General features: G+C 39.4%; 1 protein-coding gene across 5 annotated transcripts in view; it reads right to left on the bottom strand.

Annotated features, from left to right (window-relative positions):
- LOC106084621 (tudor domain-containing protein 1) overlaps nucleotides 1–15,852 on the bottom strand; it is a 787,010-nt gene that overhangs the window by 37,877 nt on the left and 733,281 nt on the right. For all 5 annotated transcript variants that reach the window (XM_059361948.1, XM_059361946.1, XM_059361947.1 and 2 more), the window contains exon 11: nucleotides 1,514–2,397. In XM_059361948.1, coding sequence (XP_059217931.1) covers nucleotides 1,514–2,397 — 884 coding nt within the window. The remainder of the gene's footprint in view (nucleotides 1–1,513; nucleotides 2,398–15,852) is intronic.

Raw genomic sequence — 15,852 nt, 5'->3', positions numbered from 1 at the left:
TTTCAGTAATGTAAAACCGACTTAAATCATGAAGGAGTTGGAGCTTCTTAGGCATCAACTCTACCGTAAGAAAGTATATTAATAACTTACTTTCTAAAAAATGCATTACGGCAGGCTTAAGATCTGTGGATCTAAAGAAATGGTTTGGCAGAAGAACACCTCAATTAATGTGGTGGCACAAATAAATAAATGTGGTGGCATCCATATATTATTATTTTTTGTTTTTTATTTTACCAACAAATCTAAATTGTTTGATGCGCTTCGATTCGTGGAAAGAAAAGGAACTACATACTTCCTTTTGTGAAACGGAACTAAAAGGAGCGATCACTAAAATGCCCACCTCTAGTGAAATGGCTAAGATATAACGTTATTACGACGATTGGTATTAATATCTTCTCAGACAACCAGGGAGCCATTAAATCATTGGAAAACGTATTTCTCACACACAAAAACCGCCCTCGACTGTCGCTGATCTCTCAACGAGATGGCTGAACAGTTCAAAATTTACCTATTCTGGGTGCCGGGCCACAGAGATATCCCAGGGAACTATAAAGCGGACGAGTGTGCGAGACTAGGAACTACCCTACACATTCCTGGGATACTGGAATCTGTGGGTATGCCTCTAGCAACATGTAAGCCAAGTTTTCAGGACCAGTCCCGCAGGACAACGAATGAAAGATGGTCAAAAAGAGGGGGCTGTAAGCATTCAAAAACTATGGGGCCTAATCTAGATTTGAATAGGTCTACCGTTTTGCTGTCATTGGCTAGAACAGAGGTTACTGTCTAATCGGAAAACATTCTGAAAGACTGAAGGATGGGGGCAACGACTCTTGCAGAAGCTGTGAGAACATCGAGGAAGAAGAGACTATAGAACAAATTCTGTGTGTGTCCCGCACTAGCAGTCAAAAGGAGTTCCACATTAGGTTCTCATTTCTTTGAGAACCTGTGTTTGGGCTTTTTAAAGCGATCTGGATGGTTCAACGGTAGGAACTAGAAGGCATCTTCCTTCTTCTGTTCCAGTGGTATCACAATGAACGAAAACGTCTAAGTGAGTCTGATGGCAGACTGCCACTTAAATCTAACCTAACCTAACCATGTATTAGTAAGGGAGAATATCAGCTAGAAAACGTACATGATGCTCTCGCCAGGATTGGAACTCAGACATTTTCTGTTATATGAGCACGTTCTAACCTATGCACCAGTGTTGCCATATTCAAAAAGTTTAAAATAATTTTATGAGTTCCTAATTATTTTCCAATTCTGTCAAAAACTAGTTTGGATAGGTTTATGACGTTTTTGACGTATGTATGTATTATACGTCGGAGTTTCCAACAGATCATCTTTTATAACGCCCATATAAGAATGAACTGTTACAACTTAAGTACTTTTCTACAACTTTACTTTTCAATTGGTAGAAGATTTTAAAGGTCGCACAAAAACACTCTGTAAAAGGTTCAAAATTGACCAGTAACCATAAGTGTTTAATGGAAGTAAAAAACAATGGTTGACTTACCTCATAATCCTTATCAGGTTCAGTAGGATCATCATAGGTCAACGGGTTTCTAGTTTTAAGTAACTTTTTGGGTACCGAAAATGAAATTATTGGCAATTGATTTGATGCTGAAAAATATGTTGATACTTCTTCTCTCGCAGCCATTCCCTTTTCAATAAAAGCCGAAGCCACATCAATTGTACCTAATCGCATAGTGCATTTCTTAATTGGACTGCTTAATTCAGTAACGGGAAGACGAACTGAAACGAATTTTCCTACAATGGTACGATGCATCTGATCCAGATCTTCAATTGTAAATTCGCCAAAATTATTTCTTGGTCTAATGCCACTTAAAGTGTACTTGTTCACTATCGATGGCAGATTTGGAAATGGGGCATATGGACGTAAATTCTCCGGCTCCACGGTTTCAATATTTCCGTAGTCAACAAAGCGAACCGTCCATTCACCTTTGTCATTCTTTTTCTGCTCATGTATAACTGCCCGATAATATTTCGAATCGAGGTGATATCTGGCAATGCAGGGTTGATTTGGAAGGTATTCATAGTCCTCCGTTGTTTCTGCAAGATGTTCACATTTCTCCGAAACTATTTCCTTTATTCTATCCAAGAAAGGTTTATCGTCAGCCTCATGCAGGTATATAATGCAACCATAATCAACGTAGGTAGCGTACCCAGTAAATATTGTTTTATTTATATCTTTAGACGTTGACCATGCAATTTGCACATTGGTTAGCCCTGTAGTAGGAACTAATTCAAATTCGCTAATATAAACACTTAGTGGATGATTATCGGACAAATCCGAATCGACGATTACATTTCCTCCATCAGTAGTTGTGCTAAAATCTTCCGAAAAAGTGAACGGATGCTGATCTCTTAGCGTTATGGCTGAAAATTTTTAAAAAATCAACATATTAGATTTTTACTTTTTGTACCATACCTAAAAATCATTACAAAGTAACAACACTGTTTCAATAAAACATTGCATTAACATTTCATTATTATATAGCAGTCAGTAATACTAAAGCTGTGTTACTGAATAGTTAGCTCAGCTTTAGTTGGTAGTTGGAATCGAACAAATTTGTTATGACGGATGTATACACAGAAAAAAATAACTGAGAAAAAACCAACTACCAAGTTTTTATGTAAAACAGTTAATTCTCAACGACTTTTAACATTGAATTGGAGACATTAATATGGAAGTAGGTTTGTAGAAATTTGAACGACTAAATATTTGAAATTTTTTTGGGTATTCAGGTTCACGGAGAATTAAAGAAATTTAAAGAGAATAAATCACACATAAAGGGTGATTTTTTAGCTATTATCGTTTTGGCAAAACTGGTTCAAACAACTCCCGCACATTTCGTGTTTCGTTTCACTGTCAAACATCTGAATCTCTTTTTTGGCTCAATGGGTACTTTTCTCAAATTCTTTTTCCAAAATGCAAGAGCTTGTCTTGCTTGACATGTGGTTTCAACAAGACGGTGCCACATGCCACACAGACCTATAGTTCTTAAAAAATCACCCTTAAGAATCTTTTTTGCACCTCTGTAGTAGAGAGGGTGACAGAGAAAACCCCCGAAAGAAGCAGTTAACCAATGAGAAGAAACAGCGCACAGAAGGGTACTTGGCATAAAAAATGGAGATCAATTCACGGAAGCGTCCAATTTTGATAAAAATTAGGAAAATATTTATTATGGCTTAAGAACGAAAAATATTAAACTTGGAAAAAATCGATGTAGATTAAGATTAAACTCCTATATATATATATATATATATATATATATCTCATCCGATATGTGCTTCTTTGGTTGAATCACACGAGGTCGAAAGATTATTACAATAGTTTATCGTTTTTTGTGCTGAAGACTCTGCGGACGTTGATAGAAACGTCTTAATACAAAAATACCTGGAGATCGCCTGTCTCGGGAACGGCATGCATAAAGTACGGAAAAGTCTACTGAAACAGCTCTTCACGACCTAGTTGTGTATATAGACAGTTTTCGCTGTCAAGACATATACAAGAGTAGAATTTCTTGACATTGCACCTTAAATGTCACAATAATGTAAAACCTTCAATGTCACAATAATGTAATCATGAAGGAGCTGGAGTTTCTAGGCAACAACACTACTGAAGGAAAGTCTATTTATAACTTACTTACTAAAAGTTGTATTACGACAGGTTTGCGATTTATGAATCTAAAAAGTTGGGTCAGCAGAGGAACACTTCAAGGAGGTGTTCTGTCTTCTCTACTTTAGAATATAACCATAAACAATATATTATTGTCACTTGAAGAAAAACGTGTAAAAGTGGTCGCGTATGTTGATGAAGTCAAAATTGCGTTTTGAGGAAAGTTTCCCTGCACTCCTTCAGAAGGCTCTACGTACGATAGCAAAGTTGACCGAAAGTGGTCTAGGCATAAATCTGTGCTAGACAGAAGTAGTTATTTTTAGCAGGAGACACAAGTTACTCATAGTGGCATCTGTCTCCGTGGGAGGAAATAATGTTCCATTTACTGAAAAACAAAATACCTGGGTGGTTTGCTGGACAGAAAATTTAACTTCAAATCAAACATTCTGGAAAGGCAACACTTACCCCATATGCATGCAAGAGAGCCATTGGCAAAAAAGTTGGGTGTTCAAACTGCGTGTCATGTACTGGTTATATACTGCGTTCGAAGCTATTGACACAACTTCCGAAAGATGCGCAGGAACATGTGTATGCCATGGGAGTCTTTTGTTGCAGGACAGAATATCTATTACTACATACACATTGGAAAAGGTACAGATGGCAATCCGGCTGCCAAGGTTGGTTAGTGCCATCTTTATACCATAAAGACATTTACGCAGTGAATCCGACATTAGTACAAACAATCAACGTACGGCCCTAGAAGCCTTCACACCCAAAAGTAACCGATGGGATTTCCTTAGCCGAGAATCTATTACTGTGAAATTGGTACAGATGACAAATTTTTTTTAATTATGAGCTAAAACTTTAATCGGACTGCACCCACTGATTTTAGAGAAGTATCCCCTGTTCCTAAATGGAATGTTCATGGAAAAGTAGAAGTGGTTGGGTGCAGGTACTGACCCATCGGCGGTGACATTTGGTCACAAAATCACGAACTGAAAACATTAAGCAACTGTAATGGTTAAATATTTCCAAAAATAAGTTTTAGCCACGGAATTCCTAACTTAAAATTTTCTCTTTAGAGGTTACTTATAGTTTTTAGAGCGCACAACAAGCCAACTACTGACTTAGATGTATGTCCATAGTCTCATGGGGCGGATTAATATCTGCACCCTCTTTTCAACCTTACCTAACCTACTAAAATATCCATTACGCAGGCTTGGGATCTGTGGATCTAAAAAGATGGGTCGGCAGTGGAGACTACTGTCTCCTGTGCTTCGGAATATGGCCATTTATAATATATTATTGTCTCTGGAAGGAGAAGTTGTAAAAGTGGTCTCGTATGCTGATGTCGTGGCAACTGCGGTTAGAGGAAAGTTTCCCATGCTAATTACAAAATCCTTAATTGTTTTCTATACCACTCCCCTAAGTTGGTTCATGTCTGGTACTGTGTCCCCACTAAGTGCCGGTATCTCCCTCCTAATGCTGGCAACATTTGTGAGGTACTACGCCATGTAAAACTTCTCTCCAAACAGGTGTCGCACTGCGGCACGCCGTTTGGACTCGGCTATAAAAAGGAGGTCCCTTATCATTGAGCTTAAATTTGAATCGGACTGCTCTCAATGATATGTGAGAAGTTTTCTCCTGTTCCTTAGTAGAATGTTCATGAGTAAAATTTGTATTTACATTTGAGCTCGTAGTCCTATGTGTCCCGTTATGATACCAGTAACTATATTGACCTCCTTCTAACTTCCTTTCAGTAATAGCCTCGTTTTCTCACGACTTGGATCCCCCATAGGATTTTCGCCATCCTTCGCCATTTATTGACGGCAGTCCTCTGGCCTTCACCGCCAAATCGTCTGCCAGATATCGAAATCATCTTATAGAGGAAACGTGGTGCGTTAAATTGGCCCACCTTCGTCTTCATCATGAACAGGCATATTTCAGTCTTCTCTGGATTAACATTGAGATCTCTGGGTCTAGCACAGTCATATGCCGTATGCAAGACCCGTTCGGCTCTTCTGCATAGCTCGTTCGGATATAACATCGTCTGCGTAGCAGACGCGTTCAAATCCATCCTCACTCAGCATCTGTAATAGGTCATTTGTGTTGGTCACCCATAGGAGTGGCGATAAAATGCCCCCCTGTGGCGTGCCCTGTGCCACTTTCTCCCTTATATTTATGCCATGGGACTCACAATTTATCCACCTGTTCCTTAGCATATGGTTTATCCAGTCTCTAAGGACCGGGTCCACCCGGTACTGGTCTAAGGATTGGATCAGTGAGTTGGTCCGCACATTGTTAAAAGCCCCCTCGATGTCAATGCATACCGCCAGTGTGTAATTTTTGGCATCGAAGGATTCTTCTATTTTATGCACAACCTCGTGCAGGGCAGTCTCCACCGATCTTACCTTGACATAGGCATGCTGTTTGTTTTTGAGCAGTTCGCTGGATGTCATACACTTTATCATGGTGTCCACAATACGTTCCATGGTTTTAAGTAGAAAGGATGTAAGGCTTATGGGTCTGTAGGCCTTTGGTGTCGCATAATTTGCCTTGCCGGGCGGGTGTAAACACCACCCTTGCCTCCTGCCAGGTTTTCGGAGTATATACAAGTCATAGGCATGCCGTGAAAATTTGGCCAGACGAGTCGCCAGATAATCTGCCTCTTTCTGTAGTAACGCCGGAAATATTCCATCAGGTCCGGGTGACTTAAATGGTTTGAAGCTCCTCAAGGATTCCTTCACAATAAATTCCGTTATTATAAACCTTCGATCAACGTCATTATTCCAAGATTCCGGTGTCTCCGTGAGTCTCTTCGTATCCTGTGGAAAATGGGTTTTCATCAAAAATCTCAACTCTGGGGAAAATTTGTATGACAAATAACGCAGGTCCTCGGCCGAGTACCAGTGTTAGCACAGAATATTTAGAAGTTGATATGGTTCAGCCCAGAAACTTTGTTCCGGGTCGTCCATGGCTCCTGAATTAAGGCAATAGATTCATATTGCCCTTGCTAATTTTCTTCATCAGAACGTGTGTAGCAGTCTCATCAATCATTGGTCCTCCAGTAGGTGGGCATCTTGGGAGTTGGTGATGAACTCATCGTCTGCTCACTGTCATCGTATTAGGTTCATTATCTAAAGTTCGGCTGTGTTGGGTCTCTCGCCACTGCACTGCCTGATATTTTAATATTAGGAACTTTGCTTATCCTAATTTTTCCAATATTGAGAGAGGCGGTGATTGTCTCGTTGTCAGCTTCCTGCACGTCTTAAAGTCACCCGCCACTGCACGTCTTAAAATAAGAACTTCTGCCATGCCTTTAGTCTTAGCCAAACTTGTCACGGAGACTTGATTAATGCTAACCAAAGGAGAGTTCCTTCCTCCTTCTTCTCCCTGTGGAAAACCTTGGTTTTGTTTGCCCAAGAATCCCAACATGGGTTCCGTCGCAAATTTACTGTCCCGTCTCGATGAAGACTGTCGCCTTTGTTAGCTGGGGGATATCCATGTTTCTCATTAGGTCGAGTTTTGCACCCTCCCAGGGAGCGTGGATACCTCTGACGAGCTGTTTGACGGTATCAATACATACCGTCGACGCAAAACGCAGCGTAAAGATCCCCCCTCTATACTCGCAGCTCACCATTTGTATGGGTGGGACCTCTACAGAGTTCCACACATGTTCGAAAATCCGATCGTTAACCAGATCCTCCACTTGGGACCGATGATCTGGTGGAATCCTACCGGATGCACAGCCGATATTGATGACTGCATAAGTCAATTTATCTCTGTTGTGCTTCCTTGCTAATTCTGGCGATTCTCAGCGACCATCTTCCCCTTGCTTGGTGGCTGTGGCCTCCTTTAGGAAGTCACAGACCTCCATGAAGATTCAAGAGCCGTGCGCGATTCTTTCGTTCCTGTTCCGACTTTATCTACCTCCGCAGGACACTGTCTAGAGTCTCCATTATGGGATGGCTTGCTTGGTTTTATTCTAATTCAGCATTTTAGCAGTGTTATGCTCTTCGAGAGATCTGAGTCTTTTTCCAAATTCCGTAGAAGTGCTTGGAGTGTCAGTCCTATCCTTACCAGCATCCTGCACTTTCGCCCTATTGCGATGACGGTACATACTCCTATGTCTCCTTAATCGTCGACCGGATCGCTTTCTCGGTCTGCTTGAGAGCTTAGCAAAGCCATCGCTCACTTCTGCCGTCATCCCGATGCCCTCATCTCTCGATTCGGCTGCGATGACTGTTTCATTGATACCTTCGCTGTCCGAATCCGAGTTAGAAACAACACCTTTACTTAAAAGCTGGGGACGAACTGTGCATCCCTCTGGCTTATCCGTCTCTTCCTCATTAATTAGTCTGACGGGTAGTTGTGCGCTTGAAGCATTAATCTAGACTACAGCCACCCACACCTATAGGAGGGGAGGACAACACGTCACTGACGCTACCACCGCAGCTGTTTGTGTCCATTTCTAGCCTACTCCAAAAGGCTTTAAAATTTTTTTCGTAATAGGAAGTACCTATACCAATATACGGATGTATTTTTTTTTTTTTGAGGACCGAAATAAATGTACTTTCCCTCCTCTCAATGGATAGAATAGAAAACAAGTAAAAGCGTGCTAAGTTCGGCCGGGCCGAATCTTATATACCCTCCACCATGGATCGCATTTGTCAACTTCTTTTCCCGGCATCTCTTCTTAGGCAAAAAAGGATATAAGAAAAGAGTTGCTCTGCTTTTAAAACGATATGAAGATATTGTCCGGTTCGGACCACAATTAAATTATATGTTGGAGACCTGTGTAAAATTTCAGCCAATTCGTATAAGAATTGCGCCCATTGGGGCTCACGAAGTAAAATAGAGAGAACGATTTATATGGGATCTGTATCGGGCTATAGACCGATTCAGACCATAATAAACACGTTTGTTGATGGTCACGAGAGGATCCATCGTACAAAATTTCAGGCATATCGGATAATAATTGCGACCTCTAGGGGTCAAGAAGTCAAGATCCCAGATCGGTTTATATGGCAGCTATATCAGGTTATGAACCGATTTGAACCTTATTTGACACAGTTGTTGAAAGTAAAAATAAAATACGTCATGCAAAATTTCAGCCAAATCGGATAGGAATTGCGCCCTCTAGAAGCTCAATAAGTCAAATCCCCAGATCGGTTTATATGGCAGCTATATCAGGTTATGGACCGATTTAAACCATACTTGGCACAGTTGTTGGATATCATAAGAAAACACGTCGTGCAAAATTTCATTCCAATCGGATAAGAATTGCGCACACTAGAGGCTCAAGAAGTCAAGACCCAAGATCGGCTTATATGGCAGCTATATCAGGTTATGAACCGATTTGAACCATACTTGGCACAGTTGTTGGATATCATAGCAAAACACGTCGTGCAAAATTTCATTTCAATCGGATAAGAATTGCGCACTCTAGAGGCTCAAGAAGTCAAGTCCCCAGACCTGTTTATATGACAGCTATATCAGGTTATGAACCGATTTCAACCATACTTGGCACAGTTGTTGGATATCATAAGAAAACACGTCGTGCAAAATTTCATTCTGATCGGATAAGAATTGCGCACGCTAGAGGCTCAGGAAGTCAAGACCCAAGATCGGTTTATATGGCAGCTATATCAGATTATGGACCGATTTAAACCATACTTGGCACAGTTGTTGGATATCATAGCAAAACACGTCGTGCAAAATTTCATTTCAATCGGATAAGAATTGCGCACTCTAGAGGCTCAAGAAGTCAAGACCCAAGATCGGCTTATATGGCAGCTATATCAGGTTATGAACCGATTTCAACCATACTTGGCACAGTTGTTGGATATCATAAGAAAACACGTCGTGCAAAATTTCATTCCAATCGGATAAGAATTGCGCACACTAGAGGCTGAAGAAGTCAAGACCCAAGATCGGTTTATATGGCAGCTATATCAAAACATGGACCGATATGGCCCATTTACAATACCAACCGACCTACACTAATAAGAAGTATTTGTGCAAAATTTCAAGCGGCTAGCTTTACTCCTTCGGAAGTTAGCGTGCTTTCGACAGACAGACGGACGGACGGACGGAAGGACGGACGGACGGACATGGCTAGATCGACATAAAATGTCACGACGATCAAGAATATATATACTTTATGGGGTCTCAGACGAATATTTCGAGTAGTTACAAACAGAATGACGAAATTAGTATACCCCCCATCTTATGGTGGAGGGTATAAAAAATATCTTTTCGTAAGCAAGTTATTAATAAATTTTCTTACGGCAGAGGTGATGCCTAGAAACTCCAACTCCTTCATGATTGACGTCGGTTTTACATTATTGAAAACACCTTCAATGTCAAGAATTCTATCCATTGTTTATTCCTTGACAGAGAGAGAACCATCTATGTAGCCGACTAGGTCGTGAAGGATTTCCTGCTTTCGGAATGAAAATGACCTTCTTGTCCCTCCATCCCACAGTTATAAATGACATTCTGATACAAGCAAGTACAGCGGTCAAAAAAAGTATTCATCATTCAATGTTTTTTTTTTAATAAGTCTACAAAAGACAATTGGAATAAAAACATATTAAACTAATGATGCAGTAGTGCTTGAGTGATATATATGTACACAATTTCATTGTTTTTAAAGAAAAAAATAGTATTTATTGGAACAAAAAGGGCCATTTTACAGCTGAACACAAAAAATTAAACAAAAAAAGTATTCATCATTGCAAAAAAACAAAAAAATAAATAACATAATTTAAAAAAATTAATACTTTGTTATTCGACCACCGCGTCTTATAACTTCTTTTAAACGGTTTGACATCGATTGGACTAATTTAGCGGTTATATTTTGGTCTATATTAGTCCATTCCTCCATTATCACCTGTTGCATTTGACTCTTGCTCGAAAAATTGCGCGTTCTCAATTTGCGTTCGAGATGTTCCCAAAGATGTTCAATTGGGTTCAAGTCGGGACTTTGAGGAGGAGTTTTAATGACTTTGGGGCAGTTATACAGCATCCACATCTTGGTATTTAAAGCAGAATGTTTGGGGTCATTATCTTGATAATATTGAAAGTTATTACCAAGCCCAAGTTTTACAGCACTATCTTTTAAATTCCTCTTTAAAATGTCAATGTAATACTTATGATCCATTACTCCATTAATAATTTCAAACCATTAAACCACCTCCACCATGTTTTACAGTAGCAACTGTGTTTCGTTCTTCAAGCTCTGTATTTGGTTTTCTGTATACTATGACCTTTCCATCGCACCCAAAAAGATTAAACTAGCTCTCGTCTGCAAAAATGACTGTTTTCCAAAATGATTCGGGCTGTTTTACATAGATTTTTGCGAAGTTTAGCCTTTTCACTCGGTTTATTTTATTTATAAAGGGCTTCTTACGTGCAGTTCTTCCTCTGTAACTATGCCTTTTGAGTGTATTTCGAATTGTTTGTGTAGTAACTTCCTTCCCTAAATATTCCATAGTGTTTTTACGAAGAATGGTCGCATTTGTCTTCGGAGTTTTCTGAACTTGCCGCACTAGCCAACGCACATCTCCAACTGAAAGTGCTTTTGGTCGACCAGATCTTGGTTTATTGTCAACAGTTTTCGTTTCTGTCCACTTTCTGATGATGGATTGTATAGTAGATCGTGGTCTATTTAATATTTCACTGATAGTTTTTTGAGTTAAACCATTCCTGTGGTGTTTTATTCTCAAAACTTTTACCTCATCAGAAACCTCGTTTTGCTTACGACCCATTTTGACAAAAACTATATTTTCAATGAAATTAAATATTTGCTGTCAAGGGCAAAGCCTCCTTTACTAAATAAAACAGAAAAGGGGGATTCCCAAATAATATTTGAATTTGACTTTGATGATAGCACATCAATGATGAATACTTTTTTTGTTCTGTTTTTGGTGTTATTATATAAAATTGCATTTTTTGCGCTAATTAAATTTATTTTTTTAATTTATTTTAAAACATATTACGAAAAATAAACTATTGCATAAAACTGCATTATTTGTTTACTTTAAATTTTCTTCAATTACCCAAAATAACTGAATTTATTATCAATTTTGCTAATGATGAATACTTTTTTTGACCGCTGTATATCTCCATAAGCCATAGAACCAGTCTATCAGACACAGCTTGTAATTCAACCGGTGATACATCATCAGGGCCTGGCGACTTAAAGAAGTCGAAAATTCTTATCGCCCAAAGGATTTTCGGCTCAGATACAGTTTTCCTAATGGCCTCCGACGAATGCATACCAGTGACAACCTCTATTGACGCCACGTTGTCAGTTGGAGAATTTCCTGAAAAATGTGTATCGACGAGTAGTTCTAATGTTTCCTCCCTGGACGGAGGCCTCAGATGTATCCCAGGATTTTTTCTGAGCCTTTCTCAGCTCGCCCTTATATTTTCCTTAGCTCAGCCTTATAGATGTCCCAATCGTATGGTGCTCCACTCCAATTATTCCTAGGTATGCAGCCCTGTTCTTCTCCCTTGTCGACAACTGCCATCACCAAACTGTCCTTAGCTACATTAGCAAAGGTTCTTGGAGTCATCTTACTATTGTTCGCCCTCCCTCATCTTACTATTGTGATGCCCTCCAGGTGACCACAATCTAATGGCTGACTGCGGTGAAGTCTTTCGGGTAGCCTGTGCAGCAAATCCTCTATTACTAAGAGTCGTAGGATCATTCGCACCAAGACTCTCCATAAACCTGAGAGCGATGCGTCTTCTATTACTTCAACCTCTTAAAGAACGTGTTGGTTTGCCGGGGAAGACCGATGGCCAAGGCAAAGTATAGGCTTGCGAAAAGTAGGCTTGTCAAAGGCAAAGTATAGGCTTGTCCTTAAGACTCGAACCAGGTGTCTTCGTCAAAATCCCCTGTTGACCAGTCGTCTGTCGGCTAGTGGAGCCTGGAGCAGCCGCTCCACCAGTCGAGGTTTAAGTAGCAGACAACATGCTACGGCCTGATGCCACCACCGCAGATGATGGGTCTTTGGAGACCACTTTAAGCCTATTCCTGGGCTCTAGATATGCCGCTCCACTGGAAACAGGCGCAGATCATCAACCGCCTAATGGATACCACTATCGCAGCTATCCTTGAGCGACTTTAATTCTTTTTCCAAAAATAATGACATATCACGAGTTACAAAAAAATTCTTGTGGAGCGAAATAACAAAACGTCCGCTCCACTCAATCGAGAATCAAATAAAATGGCTTAAATGCTTATAATTTGCATCATTACCCAGAGAATAGTTGATACCAAGCGTTTTCATTTCAGTACCATACACGGTATTGATAGTAAAGCATAGAAGTGATTAGTACCATTTGGTACTAGTCTAATTACCAAACTGATATTGATTTCAATACCAAACTGTTATTAGATTTAGTATCAAACCGGTATCGGTTTTATACCAAAACGTTATTGAATATTCCGCCTCCTAATGAACCACAATAAAAGCCTTTGAAAAGGTGTTATATTTTTATTTCGTTTACCTAAGTTAACAATTACAATAACAAAATAATGTTGCACCCTGACCAACCTGGATTCCTTGTATTAAGCAATTGATTTCCGGAAGTAGTTTTCATATGAACACACCAACATTGCATCCTTTACCAAACAAGAGACTTCATCATGTTTGTTTTTATTTTTTGCATTTTTACCGCTTTCGAGTATTTAAACACGTTTTTACGCAAATAAATCTTATTAAAGCATTTTAATGACATCAATATTTTAAGTACCTAGCTAAACAACACTTTTGCCGCGATGACAAGAATACAAATAAGACGCCGTTTATTTTAGTAGGCATCATCGACTGGTATCAAATTGATACCAAATGGTATTAAAAATATTTTATATTTGTTATATTTTTTATAACTGATTGAGTGGGAAATAGGTGGCAAAATTTAAATATAATGCTGTAATTGGTACTTTCTCTACGGATTTGGCAAAAGCTCTAAAATTTGGGATACAGCTACGTCTTGAGCATATACACTGTGTAACTAGAAGAATTTTTTGAAACTCATACATTAAGGTATTAAAACGTCCACAATCGTACTTTCTTCTCAGATTGAGCTACAGCTCTCAAAATTGGAATAGAGTTAATCCTTGACAGCATATATCGGGCGACTAGGTGATTTTTTGAAATGGGTACATTTAGCTACTAAAACGTACAAAGTGGTACTTTCTTCACGAATTAGGTTAAAGCTCTTAAAATTGGGATACAGTTACACCTTGACAGTAACATCGAAGGTAGCGAAGCAACCAAGCGTATGCTAGTTGCAGATAAAATAAGAAAAACTGGTAGAACTAAACTTCATAAAAAAGTTGTTCCAGCTGTAATCTATTTTCTTTCTCTGTTATTTTATTTAAGTTGTAATCTTATTTGATTTACTTTCGTCAACTAATAAATAATTTATGTCCTCCTCTAAAAGGGTCATTTTCAAATATTCTCAGAAAGCAAATTCTCTAAAAAGCTCTATCATTTAACAAGCCCAAGATACCAACTAATATTTTACTATTAAAAGGCCAAGGGTTTTAATATAAAGGCGATTTTGTGCTACATATTATGGCCAAACAGCAGAATGAATTTTAGTGAAACTGACATGAATTACATGAACCGTTAAGTGGAGCGAACATGACATGATCCGTTGAGTGGAGAGGATGTTTTGTTAGTTCACTCCGTAAGAATTTTCCTGTAACTCGTAATTGGTCATTATATTTGGAAGAAATATTGAAGTCACTCAAGGAAAGCTGCGATAGAGGTATCCACTAGACGGTTGATGATCTGCGACTGTTTCCAGTGGAGCGACAGATCTGGAGCCCGGGAGTAGGCTTAGAATGGACTCCAAATACCCAACAGCAGCGGCGTAGCATGTTGTCTGCTACTGAAACCTCGACTGGTGGAGCGTCTGGTCCAGGCTCCACTAGACGACTGGTCAGCAGGGGCTTTCAACGAAGACACCTAGTTCGAGTCTAAATGACAAGGCCGAACATGTTTTTTCTTCGCATGCCTATAATGTGCCTAGGCCGCCGGCCTTCCCCGGCAAACCAACAATAGGTTGGAAAAATAGAAGACGCATCGCCCTCATGTTTATTAAGTGACTTGGAGCGAATGATCCTAACACTCTCACTAGGGCTCGGGAATTTGCTGCACAGGCTACACCAAAGACTACACGTCTAGATTTGAAATGAACTCTTTAATACATCTGAACTCTTTCATACACCTGAACTCTTTAATGATTACAAGGAGGAATCAGACCACTTCTTGTATAAAGACGAAGAAAATAGCTTATTATAGTCGTAAATTTCAAGAAGCATTGAACACGAATGATACTTGGAGACATATTAAGTCAATTGGAATAGGGAGTGATAATGCATCAATTGATAGACATGTTGATTTAGATCAGATTAATCGGAGTTTCTTGAACATATCTTTTCCTGAGCCAAACGTACATTTCTACGACAGTGACTTTAGTAACGTAAACCATAGTAGTAACAACACCTCACCAGAACTACGTTTTGATCTTGAGCGTTTTGAACAAAGCGATATCGTTCGCGCTGTAGAATCGATTAAGTCTAATGCCACTGGTTCTGATGGTATTGACCCAAGATTTTTTAGGATAATTCTACCTTTATTCTTCCGTATATGTGTCATCTTTTTAACAATATTATTTTAAGGAGTTGCTATCCAGTCTTGGAAACGGGCAAGGATAGTCCCAATAACAAAGAATAACCAGGAATTTAGGCCAATAGCATACGTCTCTAAGATATTTGAGACTCTAGTCAACCGGAAAATATCGGAATATATTGCGAATAATTCGCTGCTAACAGATTTTCAATTTGGTTTCCGGCCAAAGCACAGTTGCACTACTGCACTTTTGAAAGTAGTTGAAGATGTAAGGAGTGATATTGACAGCGATAAAGTTATCTTTCTTGTTCTTTTAGATCATTTAAAATCAAACCTTAAACTGAAACATTTATTTAAATTTTCTGAAAGAACAACGTATCTTATATATTCCTATCTTTCGATTAGAAGTCAATCGGTATGTGTTGATAGCCGGTGTTCTAGTCTAGCCGGTCTCTAGTCTCAAGAGGTGTTCCACAGGGGTCTGTATTGGGCCCACTCCTTTTTTCCTTATATAACAAAGACCTTCCTGGACAGTTGCGCAACTGTGGTATTCAT

The sequence above is a fragment of the Stomoxys calcitrans genome, chromosome 2, assembly GCF_963082655.1.
Source record: "Stomoxys calcitrans chromosome 2, idStoCalc2.1, whole genome shotgun sequence".
Lineage (NCBI taxonomy): Eukaryota > Metazoa > Arthropoda > Insecta > Diptera > Muscidae > Stomoxys > Stomoxys calcitrans.
This window is presented reverse-complemented; position numbering and strand designations above follow the sequence as displayed.